This window comes from Aptenodytes forsteri, unplaced genomic scaffold, assembly GCF_000699145.1.
Source record: "Aptenodytes forsteri isolate BGI_AS27 unplaced genomic scaffold, ASM69914v1 Scaffold270, whole genome shotgun sequence".
In the NCBI taxonomy this organism is placed as follows: Eukaryota; Metazoa; Chordata; class Aves; order Sphenisciformes; family Spheniscidae; genus Aptenodytes; species Aptenodytes forsteri.
This window is the reverse complement of record NW_008794631.1, coordinates 2,971,189-2,993,494: the sequence shown is the minus strand read 5'-3', so window position 1 is coordinate 2,993,494 and position 22,306 is coordinate 2,971,189. Positions and strand designations below refer to the sequence as shown.

Sequence of the window (22,306 nt, the reverse complement as noted above, 5' to 3'; positions counted from 1 at the left end):
GTCTTTTCCAACCTTAATGATTCTATGATTCTATGATTTTCACGCATATGCATTGGGAAGAGAAATAAGAGTGCCAGAAATATTGTGTGAGCAGTAATTCTTGTCAGATGAGAAGTGGGAATGGATTGAGGAAAAACTCTGAGAGAGTCTGGTTTTGGTGAAAACTTCTTGTTCAGTTAGAAGATAATAAAAACGGTTAATGATTCTATGATTCTATGATTTTCACGCATATGCATTGGGAAGAGAAATAAGAGTGCCAGAAATATTGTGTGAGCAGTAATTCTTGTCAGATGAGAAGTGGGAATGGATTGAGGAAAAACTCTGAGAGAGTCTGGTTTTGGTGAAAACTTCTTGTTCAGTTAGAAGATAATAAAAACGGTTCTGATAAAGATGAGATTTGTCTGCCCTTGAATTTCATTAACACTCACACCATATATTCCTGTATCACAGATTTTTGGTGTTTTTTAATTTCATCCAGGCATGTTCCTTCTTTGAATTTTGATCTTACTCTTTTCATGCTGTAACCGTTCTTTTCTCTGTTTTTCACAGACTGTTTTTGAGAGGAACTGTCAATCTGATGACTGTGCTGCTGATTTGAAACTTCAGGGCAAATTATTGCTGTCTAGGTGAGTAGGTGAACTTTTTTTTTCTTTCTTACACATTAGTATGCCATTCATTTTACGTAAGATGGCATTGAAAAATCAAAATACAAACACAGATGTTTTATATCCAGACTAGAAGGATGACAACAGTGATATCTTTAGTGCGGAAAGGTCTTGAGATGTACACAGAATCTGAACTCCTGTGGTGGTGGGCTGTGTGCGCATACAGGGCAAGACACCTTTACCTTCTCAATCACAATAGACAAAACTGGAGAGAAAATAGCATAGCAGAGAGGGGCAGGGAAAGTAAAGATGCATGCCAAAATCGAGTACCAATGTGCACCGTGTAATTTTTCAAAGACAATAAAATACTCTTTATGACATTGTGGGAGTAAAACTGCCTGCAGAAAAGCAGTTTTGTTCAGAAAAAATGTCACATGGAAGGTTAAAAAAACCCCTCAGAACATGGCAAATTATCTTCTTCAAATTATCTTTTTCTGTTTCTGAACTTGTAGTTTTGCTAACTCTCCTGAAATACTGCTCTCCTTTGTCAGATTTTTCTTGTTAGTAACTTGCGGAGGGGTGTCTGATTTCACTTTCTTCTGGTGTAATAAACCTCATCAAATAGACCAGAGGTGAAGTTTATGTTCTGTCCCTTGTGACTGGTGATCCTCAGAAAATGCCTATTGTTTTGCCAGGATGTAGTTATTCAATTTTGGGATAAATCAGGCTAAAGGTGAACTTTATACATCACTTCTGTTTCCTTTTTTTCATTATTTTTAGCACATTTTTAGAGATGGAAGTGCTGATGCGAGTTATTTAATTGTGTGCCAGAGGTTTTGCTGTTTGATGGAAATGCTTTCTGTGAAATGCTTTGCTTTTAGGTCAGGAAAGAGGGGGGAAGAGACTCCCCTGCTTTAGGAAAAAAAAAAGGGAAGAAGTAATAGTCAGGAGATATACACACGTTTTATATAAGTCTACAGCATGCTGTAACCATACTTGGAGACAAAACTGAACCAGAGTCAAGACTGAGAAGTTACGGACTTCTCCAGACACGACTGAAGTCCACAGGAATGTTTCGGGGGGATTGGCTGGGAGCAGGGTTAGGTCTCAGGTTGCAGAGTCCGAGCTTTGACTGCGATTAGTCTGGATTTTTGGCCTTTTGCTTGATCTTTGTGGTGGGCAAAATCTGTTGAGAGCTGGAGACGTGTCTGTGCAGACTAGGGAAGCCAGTGAGGGATTTTGTCCTGCAGTTGAGGAATAACCAATAAAAAGCAAAGGACAAGTCCTAAAAACTTGTCAGTCAGTGTATAATAATCACAGCAGTCAGAGCTGTATTTGCGATTGGAGCATTAGACTATTTATTTTTACAGCTGTTACTTATGTTATCTTGGCAATTTAAAAGCCACAACCATCAAAAAAGCTTAGCATATTCAAATACAGTTTCTACGTTTGTATAGCAAAATGTTGAACAAATGCTCTCAAATCTTCTTTATCCAGTGACAGTCTGAAGTCCTGTTTGAAATAAACAGGATGTCATCAAATCCATCAAGTCTGCACAGAATGGGTTTTCTTTAGCTAAAGGGCTGTGTAAGCTTCAGTTATTAAGAAACATAACACAATGGGTATATCTAAAGAAAACATTTTTTTTATTATTATTGTGTGTAAAACTACAAAAACATGCTATAGATTCTGATTTTAGAGAAGTGCCTGTCTTGGAAGAATATGGTAATTTTTCCAGCCCCATGTGTTTTGTGCTAAAGAATCCTATAAGCATTTTTCCACCTTATTCCTGTTTAAGCTAAGTATGTGTACAAAGCATTTTTTTTTTTTAAAGAGTAAAAAAGGTGACTCTTTTATTACTATCTGCACTAAACAATTGACTTTATTGTTAGCAAGGTTATGGCAATGCCTTTGTCTAAATAATCATGTTTGTTTAAATTTGGTGGACTTACTATTGGAAGGAATGCAATTATTGACACACAAATACATTGGATTGAAATAAACAGGATGTTTATGGGAAGGCAGCGGTAAGTGCTGTCTCTCAGATCTGCTGCAGCTCTTTGAAGATGTCACTGGATGTGTTGATAGGGTGATCCGGTTAAGATCATCTACCTGGGCTTGAAAAGACTTTTATTAAGATTTCTCACCAAAGATTCACAAAGAAACTTTCCCAGGTCTGAGAGGAATGGTGCCTGAGCATTACTACCTAATTAAAAGGTAGTCAACAGAGAGAAGGAGTAAATAGTTTGTTTTCCTGGTGGAGAAAACTCCGCAAGTGCTTGTGCTGGGGTCAGTGGTATTCAGCATGTTCATAAATGATCAGGGAAATAATCTGCTAAAAATGAATAGCAAGGTGATAAAGTTTGCTAATCATACTAAACTATTTGTAGCAATGAAAAGAACAAATGGGGATGTATGTTTTCATGAAGCATATGATTAATCTGTGGATTTTAATGTTGGGGATGTTGTAAATGCTGAGAGTTTGCATGGTAGAGAAATGGCAAATACAAATGCTGGAAGCTGCAGAAATATATCAGCAAAATAACACTGTGCTTGCCTTGTTCTTCCATAGGCCTCTTGCTTTTAGACATGGTTGGATACAGGGCTCTCTGCTAGAAGGACTGACTTGGTCTGGCTGTTCTTACACACTTTTCATGAATTTGTAGCATGCTTTCAAACGTGTGCTGGTTAGAGCATATATGTGCATAGAAAGTTAGCTCAGATTACGTTATCATCCAGAGAATTGCTTGCTGAGGTCACTCTTATGAGCTCAGGAACTGCACAAGCTACTCCGATTTAGAGTTCACCTGGGATCCGCTTGAATCACTAGAATTACCTGGTTAAAAGATTGCACCCAGCTTTGAAGATGCCAAACCTGCATACCAAATGACTAATAGAAAAACCAGCCCATGCTGGCAAGAGCTAACCAGGTCTTCTCTGATTTTGCTTTTCTTGGGATCCTCCTTCATTTCTGAAAACTTATTCATGTGCCCTCAAATTGGGAGCGCTGCACTTTGATAAATAACAAATAGACAGCCGAGAATGTTAACACTTGGTCTAGGTAACGACTTAATATATGGCTATTTATCCAAAGTGCTTGAACGAAGCAAATCTGCATGTGTAAGTTAGAAACTTCACTGCTGTTCTGACCAGGTATGATTGGGTTTGCCTTGTTATTTCCTGTCGTCGAGGTGCTGCTGCGTGTGGAAACAGCTCTGCTGGGCAAGCTGAAACCCTCCACTGTGAAGTTGGAGAAGAGGGTAGGGTAGGACTCCTTGAAAGTGGGCAATGATAAAAAACCTTAAAGCCTTCTAACTCTATCTGGAAGCTTTTGCAAAGCTTTTGGGAGGGTGGCGGTGGGATGTGGCGATGATTCCTGTATGCTGTTTTTTTGAATACTTCTGTTATAGTGAAAGGTGTCCTTGGAGACTTGGGCTGAAGACCAGGGTAACATGCTGTACTGGAGTGAAGAAGAGTTAGAATGCATTTATTCTGGAAAGAAAAGGTTTGTTTTCAGTTAACAGATGAATCTCTTTAAGGCTCATCCACCTTCATTAGCATCAGTTTGCATGTAAACCCATCCCAACTTCCTGAAGGGATTGTGGGACAAAAAAGCGAAACTCTTCCTGCTCGTGGCAGATGGCAAGAGGCGCAAGAGTCATGGACTGTGGCTTGGCAGGCTCAGACCAGAGATTTGGAAAAACCTTCTTGCATAGGCAGTTCATGCTGCACAGGAATGAGGTGTGCAGAGACGGTGTGCTCTGCCATCCTGGGTTTCAGGGCTTGGCTAAAGTCCCCACTGACCTCATCTGTTGCTGGCAATAGTCCTGTGTCAAGGAGGATGAGGATGGATTGTATGACCTATAGAAACCTGTTCCAACCAGCTTTTCTGCAGTTTTCTGACTCGTCTCGATGTAAATCCTCTCTGTAACCTGAGCAAAATTGTCCCGACAAAAAACAGCTCTTTGCCAACATAGAAACACCTGCCTAGGATGGTTATGGGTGTCTTCCAGCACTGTGGCTGGAAACCTTGCCTGTGGGACTCCTCGCCTCTTGCTGATGCCACCTCTGCCAGCGAGAACGTGCAGCATCACGAGAGGGGACAGTAATATTGAAGGCTTTGCCAGGTCCAACTGTGGACTTTTAACTTGCTATGGCAGACATTACGAGATAGCATGTAGAAACAGCTACAGTGGTGTGTGCTAGTATTGCTACAAATGGTCTTTTTAATGGTTGGCCTGGACTTACTTGTAGGAGTATGAGTCCTGTTAGCCTAAAACTACAGATGGCAACTTAAGAGTAAGGAAGAAGGCGCCATGGAGTGTGCTGGGGACTTGGTGAAGGCAGTGTTGGGAGAAACTGAAGGAGCAGAAGAGAGGCATTTCATCTTTCCAGTCATGACTGTTTTCAAATCCATTTTTCTTAAAGAATAAACATGTGAAGTTTTGGCAGCACAAAGCAGAGAGACTACTCATCACCTCCCCTTCAAAGAGTCTCCAGTGTTAAATCTTGCAGCTGTCATAGGAGATAACAAAATCTGGCCCTATCCATGTAGTAATGCCCTGTGTGTGTATAGATTTCTGAAGGAAGAGACTTAAAAGTATCTTAGTGTAAAGAAGGTATTTATGTATTGCATATGTGTAACTTTAATGACACAACCTGAAACCATAAGAGAAATAGGAATAGAATACTTTGCAATAAACTTTATTTTTATGGCCATAGCTTTGGGACAACAATAGGAAACCAGTTTTCCTTTCCAGCAATCCAGTACTGAACAGTAAAATGCAATTAAAGAGTGTTCTGTTAGCTATTATTTTCAAATATTTTTTAATATTAAATATACATTTTTTACATATCATGCTTGACTTCAGTGTCTCACTCTGTTTTCTCAGCACAGCAAATGTCTTTTCCATCAGGTTTGTGTAGCAAATAGCACATTTTTATTGAGCCTCTCCGTAGCTACTTGTTTAGAAGCTGAACTGCATCTGTTTCCTCAAGATGTGCTGGGGGAAACTCTGAAGTAGGTGTTCTGTAGAAGATTAGACCTCCCTAGCCTTAAAAATCTGCTAAGCCATTCCTCTGGTACTTTATATGGGAGAAAACCACTCTCGTCTTTTAAGAAGAACGTGAAAGTGCTGAGGGAGCAGGGTTGACAGGAACACAGATCTTGTCTGACGTACCAAGGCAGTTTCAGGTCCTGAGCTGATGCCTATCCGTCTGATTGGCGCTCTGCAAAGGCAACGGTAGTTATTAAGCCCTGTTTAGGCTGTAATGGGAACCAAGTGAAAACCGTGGAGAAGACATTTGAGTAACAGTGAGGGTGTTTGAAAAAACAGACTTTCTTCCAGCTATAATAAACAAACCAGCTAAAAAGACTAGAGCAGAATGGGTGGTGGCTTCTCTGCGAGATGCAGCTAGGAAGGAAATCCCGTATGGCGGGGTAAATATACTGGCAGCCCATGTGTCGCAATGAATAGGTCAGCTTTACCGAAAACAAACAGTACAAGAAGAAAGATGATGTTGCGGCATGTCATGTAGCTGCTGTGTTCCAGCACAAGCTGTGCGCATGGTATGTAAATCAGGTTGTAAGCACAGGACTATGAGCCCCCTTGGATAGAAAATGCTGTAATAAATACTGCAATAATAAATACTACAGCAACAGAAAATGCTGTAATAAATATTGCTATTCCTGAGAAGGTTCCAGGAGGAAGTCTGTCTTCCATATATTTACGTGACATGAGGTTACCCTTCATCTGTCATTAGAAACAGAATTACTCGCCTATTGGAGTGCTTCTGAGTGTGTGTTTGGCTGTTTGGAATAACCAGCTTGCTTTTATGTGTTGGTTTAGAGCATCCTTAACAGCCACCATTCGTTAGACTCAAATTTATGTTGTTCCCCTACAGACTGGCTGGGATTCTCGTATATACTGCTGCAAATCGTTTATTTTGGAAATGTGAAATTCGAAGCAAAAGTCATAGAAAGCCAAAGGGGTGACAGGAGCATTTTGCAGAAATTTTCAGGGTTTTTCAAATTGTGGGTTTTTTGAGTTGGAGTCAATGCTTTCAAAAGTTCTCTTGTGAAATGGGATTTTTGAGAAATGCCCTTTTCCAGTTGAAAGGTCAAGTTTGTGACTTGGGCTGTTTCTGCTTCTGTTGGTCCCTCTGGAATTAGCCAGAGAATGAACAAAATTCCAGTCTGTCAAAAACTTCGTTGAGTTTGAAACGTTTCCATTTTAATGAAATGGTAATTTATGAAGAAAAAGCATTTTCCAGTATCTTCTGGTCAGCTCCACAGAAGGTTTGGGTTTTTTTTTTTTCCAAGTAAATTCCTTTTGTGACTTACTTAAGGATTAACATGTTTTCTGCCAACACTCCTTTTGTTTCTGTGATCTCTTTTGTCTTATGCATGGCTCTGTATTTGATAGGCACGTAAATGGTTTGATGTGGTGTTTTGGGATGTAATCTCGAAGCACCTAACCCACTGAAAATACAAGGGAGAGTGTGCACCACCACCCTATGGCCCCCCTAGCCCTTGAGCTTGCAACTCTGAAGTTTGTAAGCATATTATTTGTATTAGTGAAGAATGAGTAATTTCACATAGGTGACTAGCTATGCAACTGCAAAACTGGTTGTTTTGCAAATGCTATGTATAGATGCAAGGATAAGTATGCTCATGGACCTATTAAAATCAGTGGAAGGACTCCCTCTGGTTCACTGGGCACATCATCAGACATTAGGCACCTGGATTTGAAAAATGAACCTCAGCAGTTTCATATTGACTTGTCAAATTATTACAGAACCTGAGCTGAAGGAATCCAGAAATCGTAGATAAAAACATGTGTTATGACAGCTTTGTCCAATTTGCTTTTCACCAGCACAAGATGTAATGGCACAGAACACAAGTTAGTGCAGTAACAGTGCAGAAAGTTAGTGTCTTCTGAAGAAGAGAGCAATAACATAAAATTTTGATCAGAAAGTTCAAAACTTTTTGAGTGTATCTCATGACTATGTAGTGTTTTATAAAAAAAAAAAAAAATAAAGCTTTTCACTGATCATAGGCTTTTGCAAACCCATGGAGAAAAGCTTCAAGCCTGTGGTTTAATGTGGAAAGGAAAGCTGTTTCATAAATTTGACCAGGCTCACGCCTCAGCACTTATCTTCCTTTGATCACACAACGGGGATTTGTTTCCAGAGAGGCCTCACGTTTCATGGCATGCCCGTTGCGGTTTTATGCCCCTGAAGTGCATCTTAACAAAACAGTCGTGATGAGGAAAAACAATATCCTTTCATTTGGAGCTTAATTACATGCTCTGATAATATCTGTTTTTTCCCTTCCTCTTCATTCATAGCAGATGAAGAATTTGTTTTCACTTATTTTATCTTTCATTGAACAAACACTTCTTTCAAAAATATTTTCAACGTTCTGTTTACCCTAGACAGGCTACCCTAAATAGCCGAGCTGCTCAGATGGAGCTAATTTTCTGCTTTACAAAAAACAACCAAAGAAAAATGAGCAAATGCTATGGTTTAGCATTTCTAGTGCTAGGAAAGTGGTCTTGACTGAAAGCTTGTGTGTATAAAGCTGTGTGTACCAACATGGATATTCCCAACTCGCAGGACACAAATAGCGAGCCATGACTGATCCCACTGCAGTCATGTGCTGCCCACTGGTTACTTGGTCATATCCCAGTGCTGTCCTAACTCGTGATCTTTTAAACTACCAGAAGAGTTATTTCCAGGGAGAAAAGAATGACAAAACATTGGAAAAAAGGATACGAGTAGATTGCTTTCTGTTTTCTCAAAAAGTCATACCAAGTTTCACACTGTGATTCAAGTGATTTTATAAATTATAGTGTAGTTTAATGTTATTTCAAAGTAATTTGCTGCACTGTAAAGGGTGCGATGAAAAAATGCTTATACCATTTCATGTATATTCGTACATTTGTAATTCTGTTTGGAATTTAGTCTTTTCAGTGAATCCAGGAAGCAGAATTCTGATTTCTAATTTATATTTACAGTTGTTAGTGTATTTAATGCTGCGCTTTTGAGGCACATGGAAAACTTTGTTGTAGCTCATCCAGGATCAGATTTGCAGTTTCCTGAAAGGGCTGCCCAGCAGAGCCCGCAATTAATCAGGATGTAGTACAAGTTGCAGTGGGAGCATCGTCTCAGGAATGAGTGAATGTTTTCCCTTGTTGCGGGTGAATGGGGATGAAGGAATGGTTTCTTGGTTTCCATCTGGTTAGTTGCGCTCAGAGCTTCATAAATCTCTCTCAAAATAAATAAATAAATCCAGTTTGATAGCGGTGGGCAGTCCTGTTCCTTTTGAACACGTGGTGATTGAACCCATATGGATGGTGATAGAGCCATCAAGTGATGAGTGGTAACAAACCTCAGTAGTCCACATCTCATACAAGAATACAGATTCCCAATCTCTATTTTCTAATAACAAGCCACTGATGATCAGTCAGGGATACTGTACAAGTCAGTCTTGTCACTTCTTAAATTCTTAAATACTGGTTTTGTTTTGTAAGAATCACTTGACTGTATCTACTGGAGTAGGATTTTGCTGTTTGTTTTTTAAACTAGATCCTAAAGAGATGTTCTTTCATATAATTTGAATTCATTGTATAACCTGGCCCTCCTTGAGAACATCTCAACATCAGTATTTTATGGACCTAAGATAGTTCAAGTCACCATATTGTTTCTTGTTCTAGCAACTGAAGTATAAAGCTTACAAAACAAAAGCTTAACCTCAGGCAGCACTGTCATACCTTAGCTGCCTCCAGAGGTGGAAGTTCTTGATACTGTACAGACTACAATGAGAAGCAGATGCACCATTGTTTTGCATTTGCAGAACACATCTTGGCTGATACATACCTGCATGGGTATGTATATATATGTACATGCGCACATACTCTTTTGTGATGCAGCTACATGAACTTTTTCTGTAGTATGTCCTGCAATTACAAAATCTGGTAAGGCTGAGGTTCTTCACAGGTCACCAGGTAAATCGTCTTGCTGGTTTTGCATGAGATATGGAGGAAATGTGCTGATATGGGAATACGTTGCTTATCATGTTTGACATTTAGACATAACTTACTCCTGACGTATAACACCTGCTACCGCAAAACAAATTTCCTAAAGTAACAAACCTGTACTGTTTCTAATGTTTCATCTCTGATTAACTGCCTTTTATTGACCTCTGAAAGTGATTGCTGGATGGGGCACTGGCCTTTTTCTCCCTCATCAATGCTCAGCTGAGTATGCTTTTTAAATTACGTATTGCACCCCAGCATCCCAGGAATGGGACAAGCAATTGAAGCTACCTAATAATAGGAGATCTATTTCTGAAGGCATAATTTCTATAGTAAATACATGGTTTGCATGATGACTTTGTTAATGATCTAATTCCTAGAAACAGTATGTTAGAAAGTGCTACTGATTCATCCTCAAATTTCAGGGCCAGATCTATGGTCAACAATCACCTGTTTTAACAGAGCTCTTCAAGTATTTTAACAAACAAGGAAAACATAGAGAGGTTTTTTCTTTCACATCAGGCTGATACGTGCAACTTTCAGCTACGTACCTGGTACCATTTATCTTTTACATTTCTTTCTGCCACTAGTAAATAGTTTTTGTTTGTGTTCCAACCTTAGGATGCTGTCTTACACACACGTGCAGGGATAACTTTGTTCTGGGGGCACAGTACCATTGATTTCAAGGACGCTGCTTGTGGTTATAAAAAATGTTGGTTTGTATGTGTGTCTGCAAGGGTGAAAGATTAGATTAGAGCTTCTGTAGACATTGTGCCTCATCTTGCTTTCATGTGACAGTTTCATAAACCAGGGTAGCTCCATTCAAAACAAAAGCTGCTCCCTGGAGTAAACACTGTGTGAAAACAGAGGTGGCTCTTTCCCCATTGATTCTTCAGTTCTGTTTATAAAGGTTTGTGAACATCTGGGTACAATTGAAATTACTGATAATAATAAAAGGCACCAGATTTCTGTAGAGTGATAAGATAAGGGGTATTTTTATGTGGATGTTGTGCCCTGCTCTGTCCTTTTTACTTAAAAGTTTGAAGACATAGGTGGCTGGGAGTTATATCTATTGTGTAGTTATGGGGGATTTATGTGGAGAAACTACATTTGGGAAAAAGAGGACAAATTCCAGAGAAGCTTTGAATATATGGTAACTAGCTGTAACGAGAAATCACTCTGTTTTTTTCAATACCGTAATAAAGAGCAAAAAGGATTTCCTAGAGTGGCTTTTTCTCCCCCATTGTTTACTACTCAAATGCATTCATTTTTAAAATTAAAGTGTAGGAAAGATGGAAAAGGTAACGCTCTGTGCCATATTCCTGAATTGCAATATATATGGGAACTGAAGCGCTAGAGATGGCAGCTCTGCTCCAGAAGGGTACCGGCACGAGCAGTTCCACCTCCTTGGCCCTGGGCTCACCACAGTAAGCGCTTTTTTCATACATGATGTTTGGTCCCTTCCTATGGGGAAACATTGGCACATTGTTACTCAGCCTTCATAGGGAGCAATATTGGTATGATATTACTCCCAAACTGTGCTCTGCTGACACAGAACCTCGGTTGACCGCTCCTCGATTCTCTGTTATGTTTTTTGCATCACCTCATGTTATCTGCTACTCAGAGCACACTGGAAAGTTTCCACTTGAGAAATAGAAATGATCATTAATGAATTGATCTGATGGGCTGAGAGCTAGTTTACCATAGCTGGCTTAGTGCATCTCAGATAGGCTGTGGTCATCACCTGCATGAGGTCTCTTAGCGCCTTTGGTAGCATAGGCTTCAGTGCAGCAGCTCAGCTAATGCAGAATAAGCCATGATATCTTGAGTGTTTGGCCCGAGTCCTTAGTCTAGATTGGCTGTGAACCAGTTACAACTGGGGTCAGTTAGACTGCAAGTGGGTAAAAATGACCCAGACTAACAGGGTAAGTGTGACCCCATCACATTCCTTGCCCTGTGTATGATCTGCGCAGGCTAAGAGGAAGTGCTAAATGCTTTTTCAATTTTTTAAAAAATTCTCTCTAGTGCAGGAAATAGAGAAATATGTCCCTGCATACCTTTTGGAATGCAGATTATGTCTCCCCTGACCCACGTTAATAAAAACAACAGCATCTTGGGGGGTGGGGAAATGAAAATTGCAGATCTTTTCAGTTTGCCTTTCCCAGCTGGTCTGTCTGCCCTCGCTGACCATAGTGCAATGATGTGGTGCAGGCATTAACAAAGAACGTTAACAGCATGCAAAAAAGATGATACTTGGTTTATCCTGGAATTTAGTTTCCTTTTCTTAATCACTGTAGAGGAAAACGTTAAATATTTCTATTTACATTTGATGTGTAGTACCACGGCCAGTGAATTCAAAACCATGGCAGAAATTTGGAGCCTGATTTTCGGAATTGCTTGTTACCTGCAAGTCTGGGTCGTGTGAATGAAAGCTGCAGGTATTTAGTACTTATGAATGTCAAACTTATTTCCCTTTCCATGCAAACATTGATAGCTTGACATCCTTCATGTGCCTGTACATATGTGTGTACAAATGTGGGTGCCTATTTATAATGTATATATATGTCTACAGTCTAGCCAGAACTTTTACTCAGTTCATTGTGTGTAGTACCTGATGTAATGAGATGGTGGTGGTCTGTCCAATAAGGCATTCTGTGTGTACAAATGTGGGTGCCTATTTATAATGTATATATATGTCTACAGTCTAGCCAGAACTTTTACTCAGTTCATTGTGTGTAGTACCTGATGTAATGAGATGGTGGTGGTCTGTCCAATTAAGGCATTCTACCTTGATTTTTTTTTTCCCCCCCTTCTTTTCTTTCTTTTCTTTTTTTTTTCCTTTTCTGAGTCTGTTTTTATTTTTAGCCTCTTTTCCTTGATGTGAGCAAGGTTACGAGGGCCATGGTTGAGGATATTGGCGGCTTTATAGTTCTCATCCAACAAAACATAAACTGAAAGCCATGGCTTGATGAAGTTTCTTAAATTGTTTGGCATACCTTGTCGAGATGAAGGGGTGGCTTTAGTTTGTTTTCTTGTTTCTGGCGAGTGACAACAGTTCTTTAGTTGACGTATTTTGACTTGGCAGCTAGGCCGCTTAATGTGCGGCAGGCGCTGGAGGAGGATGGCACTGGGTTGGCAGCAGAGCTGCTCCAGCGCCACAGCAGGATGTCCGCGCCCCATGACGTTACTCTCTCAAGCAGCAAACAGGGCCGGGGAGATTCCTAATCCTCTTCTCACTGCAGGTGAACCTGATTCATTCCAGATATACACAGATTTAATGACTCAGAACGCTGCTCTCTTAAAATGGGACTTACAGCACAGTCTCATATAGCCTTTCAGAGGAAGAACTGAACTCCTCTGCCAGCCTAAAATCAGTGAGGTTTTTCAGAGTTTATTAGTGTGTGAATTTTGTGTAGGAGCAACTACAGTGTGCTCTTAGAAAGTGGGTTTTCTTTCTCTGCTGAGGAAAATGTTATAAACGTCATTTTGGTATGATGCACTTTTAACAGGGGAGTGATAGCTTTAGAAAGGAATAACACAACCCAATAGTGTTTAATTTGACATTATTTTTTGTGGGTTTAGTTTTAGATAGGATTTAATTCTGAGTATTTTTTATTATTCAGTGGGAAGGAGAGTATTCTTGATTGTCTTGACTTTATCTTAAATCTCAAAGTGCTGCTACTACCAATTCAGAGAGGATTCTGTAGCGTGCATTGCGTTTAGTATCAACCCTGCATAAGATAAATATCTTGTAATGTTCCTTTGCTTTCTGAAGTGATACTTCCAGATTTTGCTAACGGGTTTGATAGATGCTGATTAAGTTTTGAAGTGATTGCAAGAAGTGAGATTACAAAGTTCATGAGAAATAATTCACAGTAATAAATGGTTGTTTTATTTCTTTGCTTCCAAATATGCACTTTTCATTATTAGAAAATCCCAGCAGATTGTTTAGCATCTTCATAATTTGTCTGCTTTTCAACAGTAAATGTTGAAGTTGGGGCCGAAAGGTTAAATGCTTCTAAGTACTCTCATATAGTTGTGCCATTAATTTGGTATATAAGGAGCAACAACTCAAATGATTTGGACCTCTCAAACTAGTTTTGTAGTCAATCCTGTGCTGCATACACTTTTGCAGATGTTTATTTGCGCTGATAGTTGACTATAAGAATAAACTATAATGTTTAGAAAGCAAAGTGTCCAATTATTGGTAGGATTGGTTGATGTCTGCAGTTGATTGTAAGCGTGAGGAAGCAGGCACGTTTCCTGGAGACTTATATCTGCCTCGTCATTGAACTGTAAGCCATAATTTTGGGCTTAATAAATGAAGATCATCATAAATGAAGTAAGTACAGGAAACAAATATGCTATAAGTATCGTCTGCATTACATGGAAAAGTTACACTCACAATCCACAGCCATCAGCTTTAAAGCCTGAGTCTAGACCATCTTCCTCCGAACTTCTCACTCACCAGAGCTCCTGGCTGCTTTGGTACGTACCTTTGGAAACCCACATCTAGAAACTTCTTGGCAATGCAGGGAGACGGAGCCCAGCAAGCTCTGCCTGTGGAGGTCTGGAATGGCTGTGGTTGGCAGAAGACGCTGAAGGGTTTATAAGCACCACGTTCTCAGAAACCCCGCTTTTGTGCAGATGCTCTGGCTGCAGTACCATGAGCAAGGCTGGCAGAGGAGGGCTGGCAGCGATGGAGGGACAGGCTGCTGTTAAACACAGCTCACAACCTGCACCCCAGCCATTTTCAGAGAGCTGCTGATATGCAGAGGAGCAGCGTGTGCCAACACGTATGTCCCTGGTACAGCATTCCTTCATGGAAATTGGGTGAATGAAAGGTGGCTTGGTTGGCTATGGATTTCTCCATGCTGCTGCGTGCACGTGTGTTGTGCAACAGCGTCTGGCATGGTGGGTGGAGCAAGGGTACATTTCCTCAGAGGTGGTTCCTTCTTACTTTTGGGCTGGCTGTCCCCTAGAGGAAATAACTGAGAGCATCTCCCTGCTGTGTGGCTGGAGCTCTCTGCCCTTTTCTGACCAGCTACTCAGTGTTTTCTCTGTGACACGGTCTCTGTTTCTCTGGGATGTATGAATGGTCTTAGATTCCAGTTATGGTAACTGTAGCCAATTTGGTATTTTGGCTATTTTTTCTTATTTTTAAATTTCTACCTGGTATATTTCATAATATCTTTTACTGTACTTTTAGTTCCTAGACCTGCAGGTCTGTGCATTGATATTATATTTTCTTGTGATTTATCTTTAACCTTTATTCCTACTTGTTAGCTCATCTTCTGGACAGCCTAGTCTGATTAAACTTCAAATAATAAATGTATGTGTATGAATATTTATATTTGCCTCTATGTGTGCATGTCTGTGTTTGTTTGTAATGTGTGATGCCATTTTACAATAGTGTATTGATTCTTGATATATAGCTGTTATTTTAATTCAACCATTCCCTTGGTATTCCGCTTATAGAAGATGACTCCATCATGTTAGGTCCAGCATAAACACCTGAAGAAAGATTAGTCACATTCAGTGGACATTTGTTGTAATTCCTATACATTTTTCCACTTACACCAGTTTCTGGATTTTATTTGACCCTCTTTTCCATTTTTTCTATCCATAGCATAACTCTAAGAAGATTTTTCAGGAAGTCACTAGAAAGTTAGAATAAGTTTGAATTATTGAGAGACAAACTGAAATAGCTTGTGTATTTGAATGTGGGCATGGTATCTTGCACTTGTTGCATTTCCCCTGTCCAATTACTTTACAGTCTTCAACTATTTTATTCTCACTAACATTGTATTAGTGAAAATAGTGAAATAGTTCCACATGAGGATCATGGGGTTTCCTTACAGTCACAAAAGGTAGTGTCAGAACCAGGACTCAGGAGCTGCTCATTCCCAGTACAGCCCCCCCACCATGCATTGGCTGTACAGCACATTCCTGAATTACCAACTGCTGAGCTTTTAAGCAGTTGAGTTGTGACACTTCCGTAGCAGGAAGAAAGAAGGACCAGAGTGTGAAAGTTGCCCAGAGTTAAACCGGTGTAACTGTTTCTGCCTACAGTGTTGATGACAGAACTGCCTACCTGGCCCTGGGAGCGGTGAGGAACATCTCACTTAACATTTCCATCTCTAACGTTGGGGATGATGCCTACGACACCAATGTTTTCTTCAATTTTTCTGGGGAGCTCTTCTTCATCAAAATGTGGCAAAAGGTAAGAAGGGCCAGTCTCGCTGTAAGCAAGTCTCTTAACTTTAAGCCAATTTAATTGCAAGATGTAGGGATGGGCGTGGCCTGGTCCACACTGCTGAGACGTTTGGAAGTTATTTCTGATTATGCTGTGCTTGAATTTCTTCCAGGCTCTTTACTGAGGTTTTTTTCTTTTGTGGGTTTGATCTGTGTAAATTACACCCTTTCTGTTTCTGTAGAAGACACAGCACTGTTATTTGGGGTGCACTAATGAAAAAGAAAGACCATTTGGTTGAGGTTTTAAGGTATTAAGAGGTAGAGGGAGACTGGTTTGGAAACCGGTAGGGTACCAAATGGTGCTGAAATACAAAGGGTACCTGTAGTTTGAGTGGTGCCACACTGCACTCAGCAGTCCTGGTCATCTCCTGACCTGGGCTCCTAGGTTTTCTCCTTGTTGAAATCAAGGTACAAGGCTGTTCTTCGCTCATGTTCCGGTGCAAGTTTGGGTTGTAGCCAGGGCACATCACTAGATCTAAGAGCTCAAAAGTGCTTTTAATTTCACCTGCATGGAGTCAGGTGAATATTTGGGTTTTAGTCTCTTTACATTTAGATTGAAATACTCAGATGTTTTAATTAGTATGAGTTCATTTAGAGATAAAGCTGTTGAAATACAAACACTGAATCAAGCTTTTTGCAAACTGATGGCTGCGAAAGCTGTCTGAGTGTGAGTAATGTGAAAATAATTGTGCAAAATGGGAGCTGTACAGTCGTAACAACATTCTGTCTGTTCCTGCTTTTCACCGTCATTTGTCTCTCTGCTAGAGCTTCGCTTTGTAAGCCATAGGAACAATATTAAAAACAGTAGTACAACTGTTGCGAAGCATGGGATTAACTCAGTCCATTGAACCAATAACATTTTGCCATTATTTGTCATGTTTTATGATAGATTTCGGTTATTATAAACCCCTTAAATTAACTCATTACATAATAAAACAAAATGATAATTTCTTATAGGTGTTAACTCTCTTGGTGTTCAGTTTTGACTATTATGTTTAATACAGTTGCAAGCCTCAAAGTTGTCTTTGTATTATAAGCTTCATTTTCAGACAGTATGTGCTGCAAGTGTGCAGTTTATCAAGAGGAAAAAAACAGGGGATAAAATAGAAATGCCTTACGCCAATACGCAACTTCTCCTTAATGGAAGCTTTATGTGAAAACTTTCAGGGTCTGGCCCATCTCCCACTGAAGTCAGTGGGAGGGTTTCCATTCCTTTGCACTGGAAAAGAAACAAAGCTTGAAGCATGTTCTTTTAAAAGGCTGTGGGTTTTTTTTTTTTCTTCTGTGCTTACATGTTGAATATTTTACGCATACGGATTAACTAGAACACCAATTGCCTTCGTTGTTCCTCTTGGCCAACACTGTGAGGGCACAAGCTAAAGATGATGTGCTGTTTCCCTTGGTATTTTACCTTGAGCCTGGGTCTATAACAGACTTGAAACATCTATGCTGAATGCTGCCTAGAAGGAGCAGTTTCTGGAAGCAGATGACATTGTTGTAGGGTTATCTCACTACTCAGTGTGTCTTCTGATAATAGAAGCTAGCATTTCTTTAAAAAAAAATACAGTACACGTCAAGGAAGCATGTAGGCTTCCTTCTTCCTTAGGTCTTGCAAACAAGATCAGGGTATAGTCTGCTGCTACTCCTGATGTTCCACTGTTCTTGTGATTGATTTGATAGGGTTTGGGTTTTTTTCTGATAATTATTTTAGTAACAGTTTTGAAAAACCAAGTCACAGGGTTGTGTTGGGCTATTTTACTTCCTCTCAGTCAGTTTTTGCTTTAGGACAAACTAATATATTGTTGGCCTCACCATTTGTCCAGTTGGGAAACTGGATTATGACCTCATAGCCTCAGTTACAGTGTTACATTTTCCCTAAGCTCTTTGAACAATGATTTTTTTTGTAAAATATCACAGCATCCATGTTTCATAACCTACTCCCATCCCTTGACATCTATGCATCATAGGTTCTTTAAACAGATTTTGTTCCTGGTTGAACATTGCCCAGGCAAAAATCCAGAACGTAAAGCCAGAATAAAAATGATGACTCCTAAGATTTCCCTTAGTGGAGCAATTTTGGAATCAAAAGAGCTTCTTGTTGTAGGAAGCTTTCAGCAACAACTGCCTTTTAATGAATAACACTAAAGTGGAAGAGAATGGTCTCTTCCATGTGGTTGCTTGATCCTTTTTCTGCAAGGTGACTCTGAGAACGATGATCGCATGGTGGGCTTCTGTAACCTGTCTCTGGAGTCCTTTCAGGATGCTGTGAGTCCCCTGTGTGTTTTCCCTGTGTTCCCACCGGGGACATTTCTGGTGGATTCAGTGTGGTTTTGATTCTTTCTATGGATTGGTTACAATGAGACCTGACAGTGCAAAAGTTTAATGCTGTTTTTTTTCAACAGAGTTATTGAGGCAAAATGCCACATCTTGCATTTGAAAAGAAATGGGGTGGCCTAGCTCAGGGATGATGACGGTAGCGTTCCCTGAAGGGTCTGAGTGGAGCTAGCCCCTCTTTCCTTTCTGGAGACTGAGATTTCATGAAACATGGTGGGTAGAGACACTACCTAGAGAACTATCAGCCATTGGAATGATCTCCCCAGGGAAGTGGTGGATTCCTCAACACTGGACACTTTTAAGATTTGGCTGGACAGGGTACTGGGCCATCTTGTCCAGACCGTGCTTTTGCCAAGAAAGGTTGGACCAGATGATCCTTAAGGTCCCTTCCAACCAGGTATTCTGTGATTCTATGATACCTGGCAAGGCTTTGCTGCATCTCTGTGAGGTAAAAAAGCATTCGTCAACTGATATTTAGGAGACCTCCTATTCCACTGTCTGATTTTCCTGTTATGCTGCAGCCTGTCCTCCCTGTCTCCATGGATGAAGCCCAGCATTTTCTTTCTATAGCTCCTGACAGACAGTCCTTCTCTTGAGAGGCACAGTATGCAGCACAGGCTGACTTCTCATTCCTGCCTGCGCTCCCTGTAGCGCTTTTAACTCCCTCTCCACTCCTGCCCTTTGAAGGGGCTGTCTTCACCAAGGTGTCACTGTCCTTCTGCACTCAAAGCATCCCTGTACCCTTTTTAAATACAGGGAGACTTTTCTGGGGAAATGGGCATGTAACTATAAAATACCAAAGTTGTTAACTGGTGAAATTCCTGAAGACCTAGGATACAGCTGTGGGTTTTGTCTCCAGTAGCTTAGTGTGCATATTCTTTTCCTTTATGTCTACATTTACTGCCTTACAGTTATGCCAGTTATTGTACCTCTTATTGGGCATGACAACACTTTTGTTATGAACCTTATTTTTCAACTGTTTGAGGTGAGATTTTAGAAGCCAATTACAACTCATATTGCTTATTTAAAAAAAATATTCAGCTAAAATAACAAAGTCCTTTCAGGGCTGGGCTGAGGCTTGGGTGTCTTTTTGAGAGATTGGTGAAGTTAGACATTAATACAACTCCTGTGCAAAGTTTCAAGCTCTCACTCTGTGAGAGTGGATTGTTTTACAGGTGCATGGAAGTACTGCACTGCAGTGAATTTCAAAATGTGTCCACTAAGAAAAATGTTCCTTTTCAAATACAGAAAGATTTAATCAAGTTCTCTTTAAAAAAGAAAAAAGAGAGAGGGAGAAAAACACCTCACCTGCCTGCTTATACTTTTTTTCTTTACTATGTTGACAAATCTTGGTCCCCTCTTCTGTGTAGAGTAGATTTTTTTAATTTATTTTTTTTTTAATCTTACAGCTTGTTGTCCCATAATCTTAATTCAACTTCAGGAAAGCATCCTATTTCAGAGTCTGAAAAATCCACTTAACAGAGGTGATACAACTTTCCTATAGAAGAATGCAGAGTGCTGCTGTGTGCTGAGTCTGGAAGAAGAATAAAAAGCTATTGCTACTAATTTCTACACCATTTCACATCTATTGGAATTGCCTCCTGGCTTGTGATGTTTTGTTGAAAATGCTTGTCAGTAACAGGCACTTTGCTAACCGTTCATTAGCTGCTGTTCAGTGCAGAGAGGTATTTTCAGTACAGTTGCAGAAAAAGTACTGTAAGCTTGCTGGCAGTGGCAGTTAACATGGTGTAGGGCAGAGGTATATCTTTATTAAATCAGCTCAGCTATTGCATAAGATTTTATAGCAATAGTATAAAAATAGCATATATAACATAATAATAGTGAAAACAACAGCAATAACCCAATATGTATAGTATTAATCTCTCACTGCTCTGCAAGGGCGGGTGGGAATCTATCAGCTAACCCCATTTCAGCGCTGGTTACAGAGAGAGTAGGTCAGGAAATCCCATTGCTGACCGTCATTTCCAGCCGTGGATTGTTCCTAAATTTCAGACAGGCTTCCAGCGTCCAAGGCCAGCTGTGTGTAACATTCCTGCTGCTTCTCACAGCAGCTTTCGCAAGCAACAGCTGAGTGAAGTTAGCGGGGCGGGCCAGGGCAGGGTGAACAGTGAGGTTATGGTTTCCTCAGGCACAGTAATTTCCCATGATTCCTTCGTGAGCGCGTACCTGAAACTTTCGTGTTGAGTATGAATATTGCCAATAACCGGAGTCATGCTGCTTACGGGCTCTGGGGTTTTTCTTCTGACAAGTAATGCGGTACCATCTCATTCTGGGTTAGCAGGGAGGTCATGCAATTTGGATATGAACTCTTTCTTCCTCACTCGCAGAGTGCTTGCTGGCATCTCTTAACTAGGATTGCCCAGAAGAGCTGCAGACGCAGGCAAGAGTTTAATTTTTTCCAAACTGGAAATTCTCTTACACCGGTTTCCAATACTGTTCCTACTTTCTAAGAGTCTGAAGGCTGTCAGGGGCAGGATACTGATAGGGCACAAAAGCCAAAGACACGTGCCCTCTTTTGGACCCAGCTGTGCCATTGGAAGAAAATTTAGGTCCTGGGTATTCATTATGTCTCTTTTTCCAGCAGTTACTGCCCCTTCGGATCCGCTGGCAGACAAGTTAACATGATCAGTCTCAATTCACATCCAGCTGGTTAGCAGAAACCTTTTAAATTAGTGGTTTGATTTAATCCAGCTGATTTTGCATGGAGTGAGTTGGACTTGCTCCTGTAAACCACTCTGTCAGAGGGTCAGAGGGGAGTGATGCCAAGTAGCATGGAAGCTGTGACCCCTTGCGCTGATACAAGTGCATCTGGAAGATTGCCCAAGCCATATATCACTTACGTGAGGGGATTTGAACCCTTTTGCCAAGCGAGCTTTTATAGCCAGGGCTTGGGAATATGAGTAGCATGGCAGTAACCACACCACATGCTGCATCTCCATTTTTACAAATCTAATGCTTAACTTTTGCTCCAGAGTGCACCAAAACATTTTGCATCCCTGGAGTAAAAATGTCCAATTTCTCAATTGGGAAGAAAAAATATGTACAGTTCAAGCTATCTGACTTCATTGTTTATTTCAATTTTCTTTTTCCATGAATGCTCAGTGAAAACTTCAACTTTTATGCTTCCCTAGGGATAACTAAGGAGCAGCACCTTTTTCAGGCCAGGGGTTGTTAGAGCCATCTAATATCCCCCTGCTCTTAGCAGGTAGGAATTGAAGGCTAGACTTTTGATCCAAACTTTCCACTTGGGATTCATGTATCACTCCCACGTTCAGGGAATGGGCATTGGAGACTGGGTTTAGTTGTGTAATTAGTACTGATAGGAGTCTTGTAAATTTTTCTCCTATACTCTGATTTATCATGTATATCTGAAAGAAGTCTTTGTTATTTTTCCCAACAAATTAACTTTATGAATAGAATGAAAAATCCCTAAAGTCTTTTGGCAAAATCCTGATTGGAATAAATGATTCAGAAGCCATGATTTTTGCAGGACTTTAGAACTTGTTCTGCTCAGTGTTGGAAGAGCTTGTGTGAGTTTGATTGTTAAATCCTGTTTTCAGAAGCAGCTTAACACTTAGAAATCTCATTGAAGGTTGATAGCATATAAGGTTGCAAAAGCCTAAAAGACTCTGGCCTTGCAAAACCGAATGCAGCTAACTCCAACTAGCTTTTGTCGTGGTTTAACCCCAGTCGGCAACTGAGCACCACACAGCCGCTTGCTCACCCTCCCCGACCCCGGTGGGATGGGGGAAAGAATTGGAAGAGCAAAAGGAAAAAAACTCATGGGTTGAGATAAGAACAGTTTAATACTTGAAATAATAAAATAATAATAACAATAACAAATTGTAATGGAAAGTAAAACAACGAGAGAGAGAGAGAGGAACAAAACCCAGGAAGAGAAAAAAAAAAAATTAAAAAAACCCAAGAGGTGATGCAACCGCTCACCGCCTGCTGACCGATGCCCAGTCAGCCCCTGAGCAGTGATCACTGCCCCCTGGCCAACTTCCCCCAGCTTATATACTGAGCATGATGTCATATGGTATGGAATATCCC

The 22,306-nt window shown here is 40.4% G+C and overlaps 1 protein-coding gene across 1 annotated transcript in view; it reads left to right on the top strand.

The window, feature by feature from the left end:
- ITGA9 (integrin subunit alpha 9) overlaps nt 1–22,306 on the top strand; it is a 224,514-nt gene that overhangs the window by 128,260 nt on the left and 73,948 nt on the right. The window contains exons 17-18 of the mRNA XM_009273508.1: nt 550–626; nt 15,716–15,866. Of these exons, the coding sequence (XP_009271783.1) occupies nt 550–626; nt 15,716–15,866 (228 nt within the window). The remainder of the gene's footprint in view (nt 1–549; nt 627–15,715; nt 15,867–22,306) is intronic.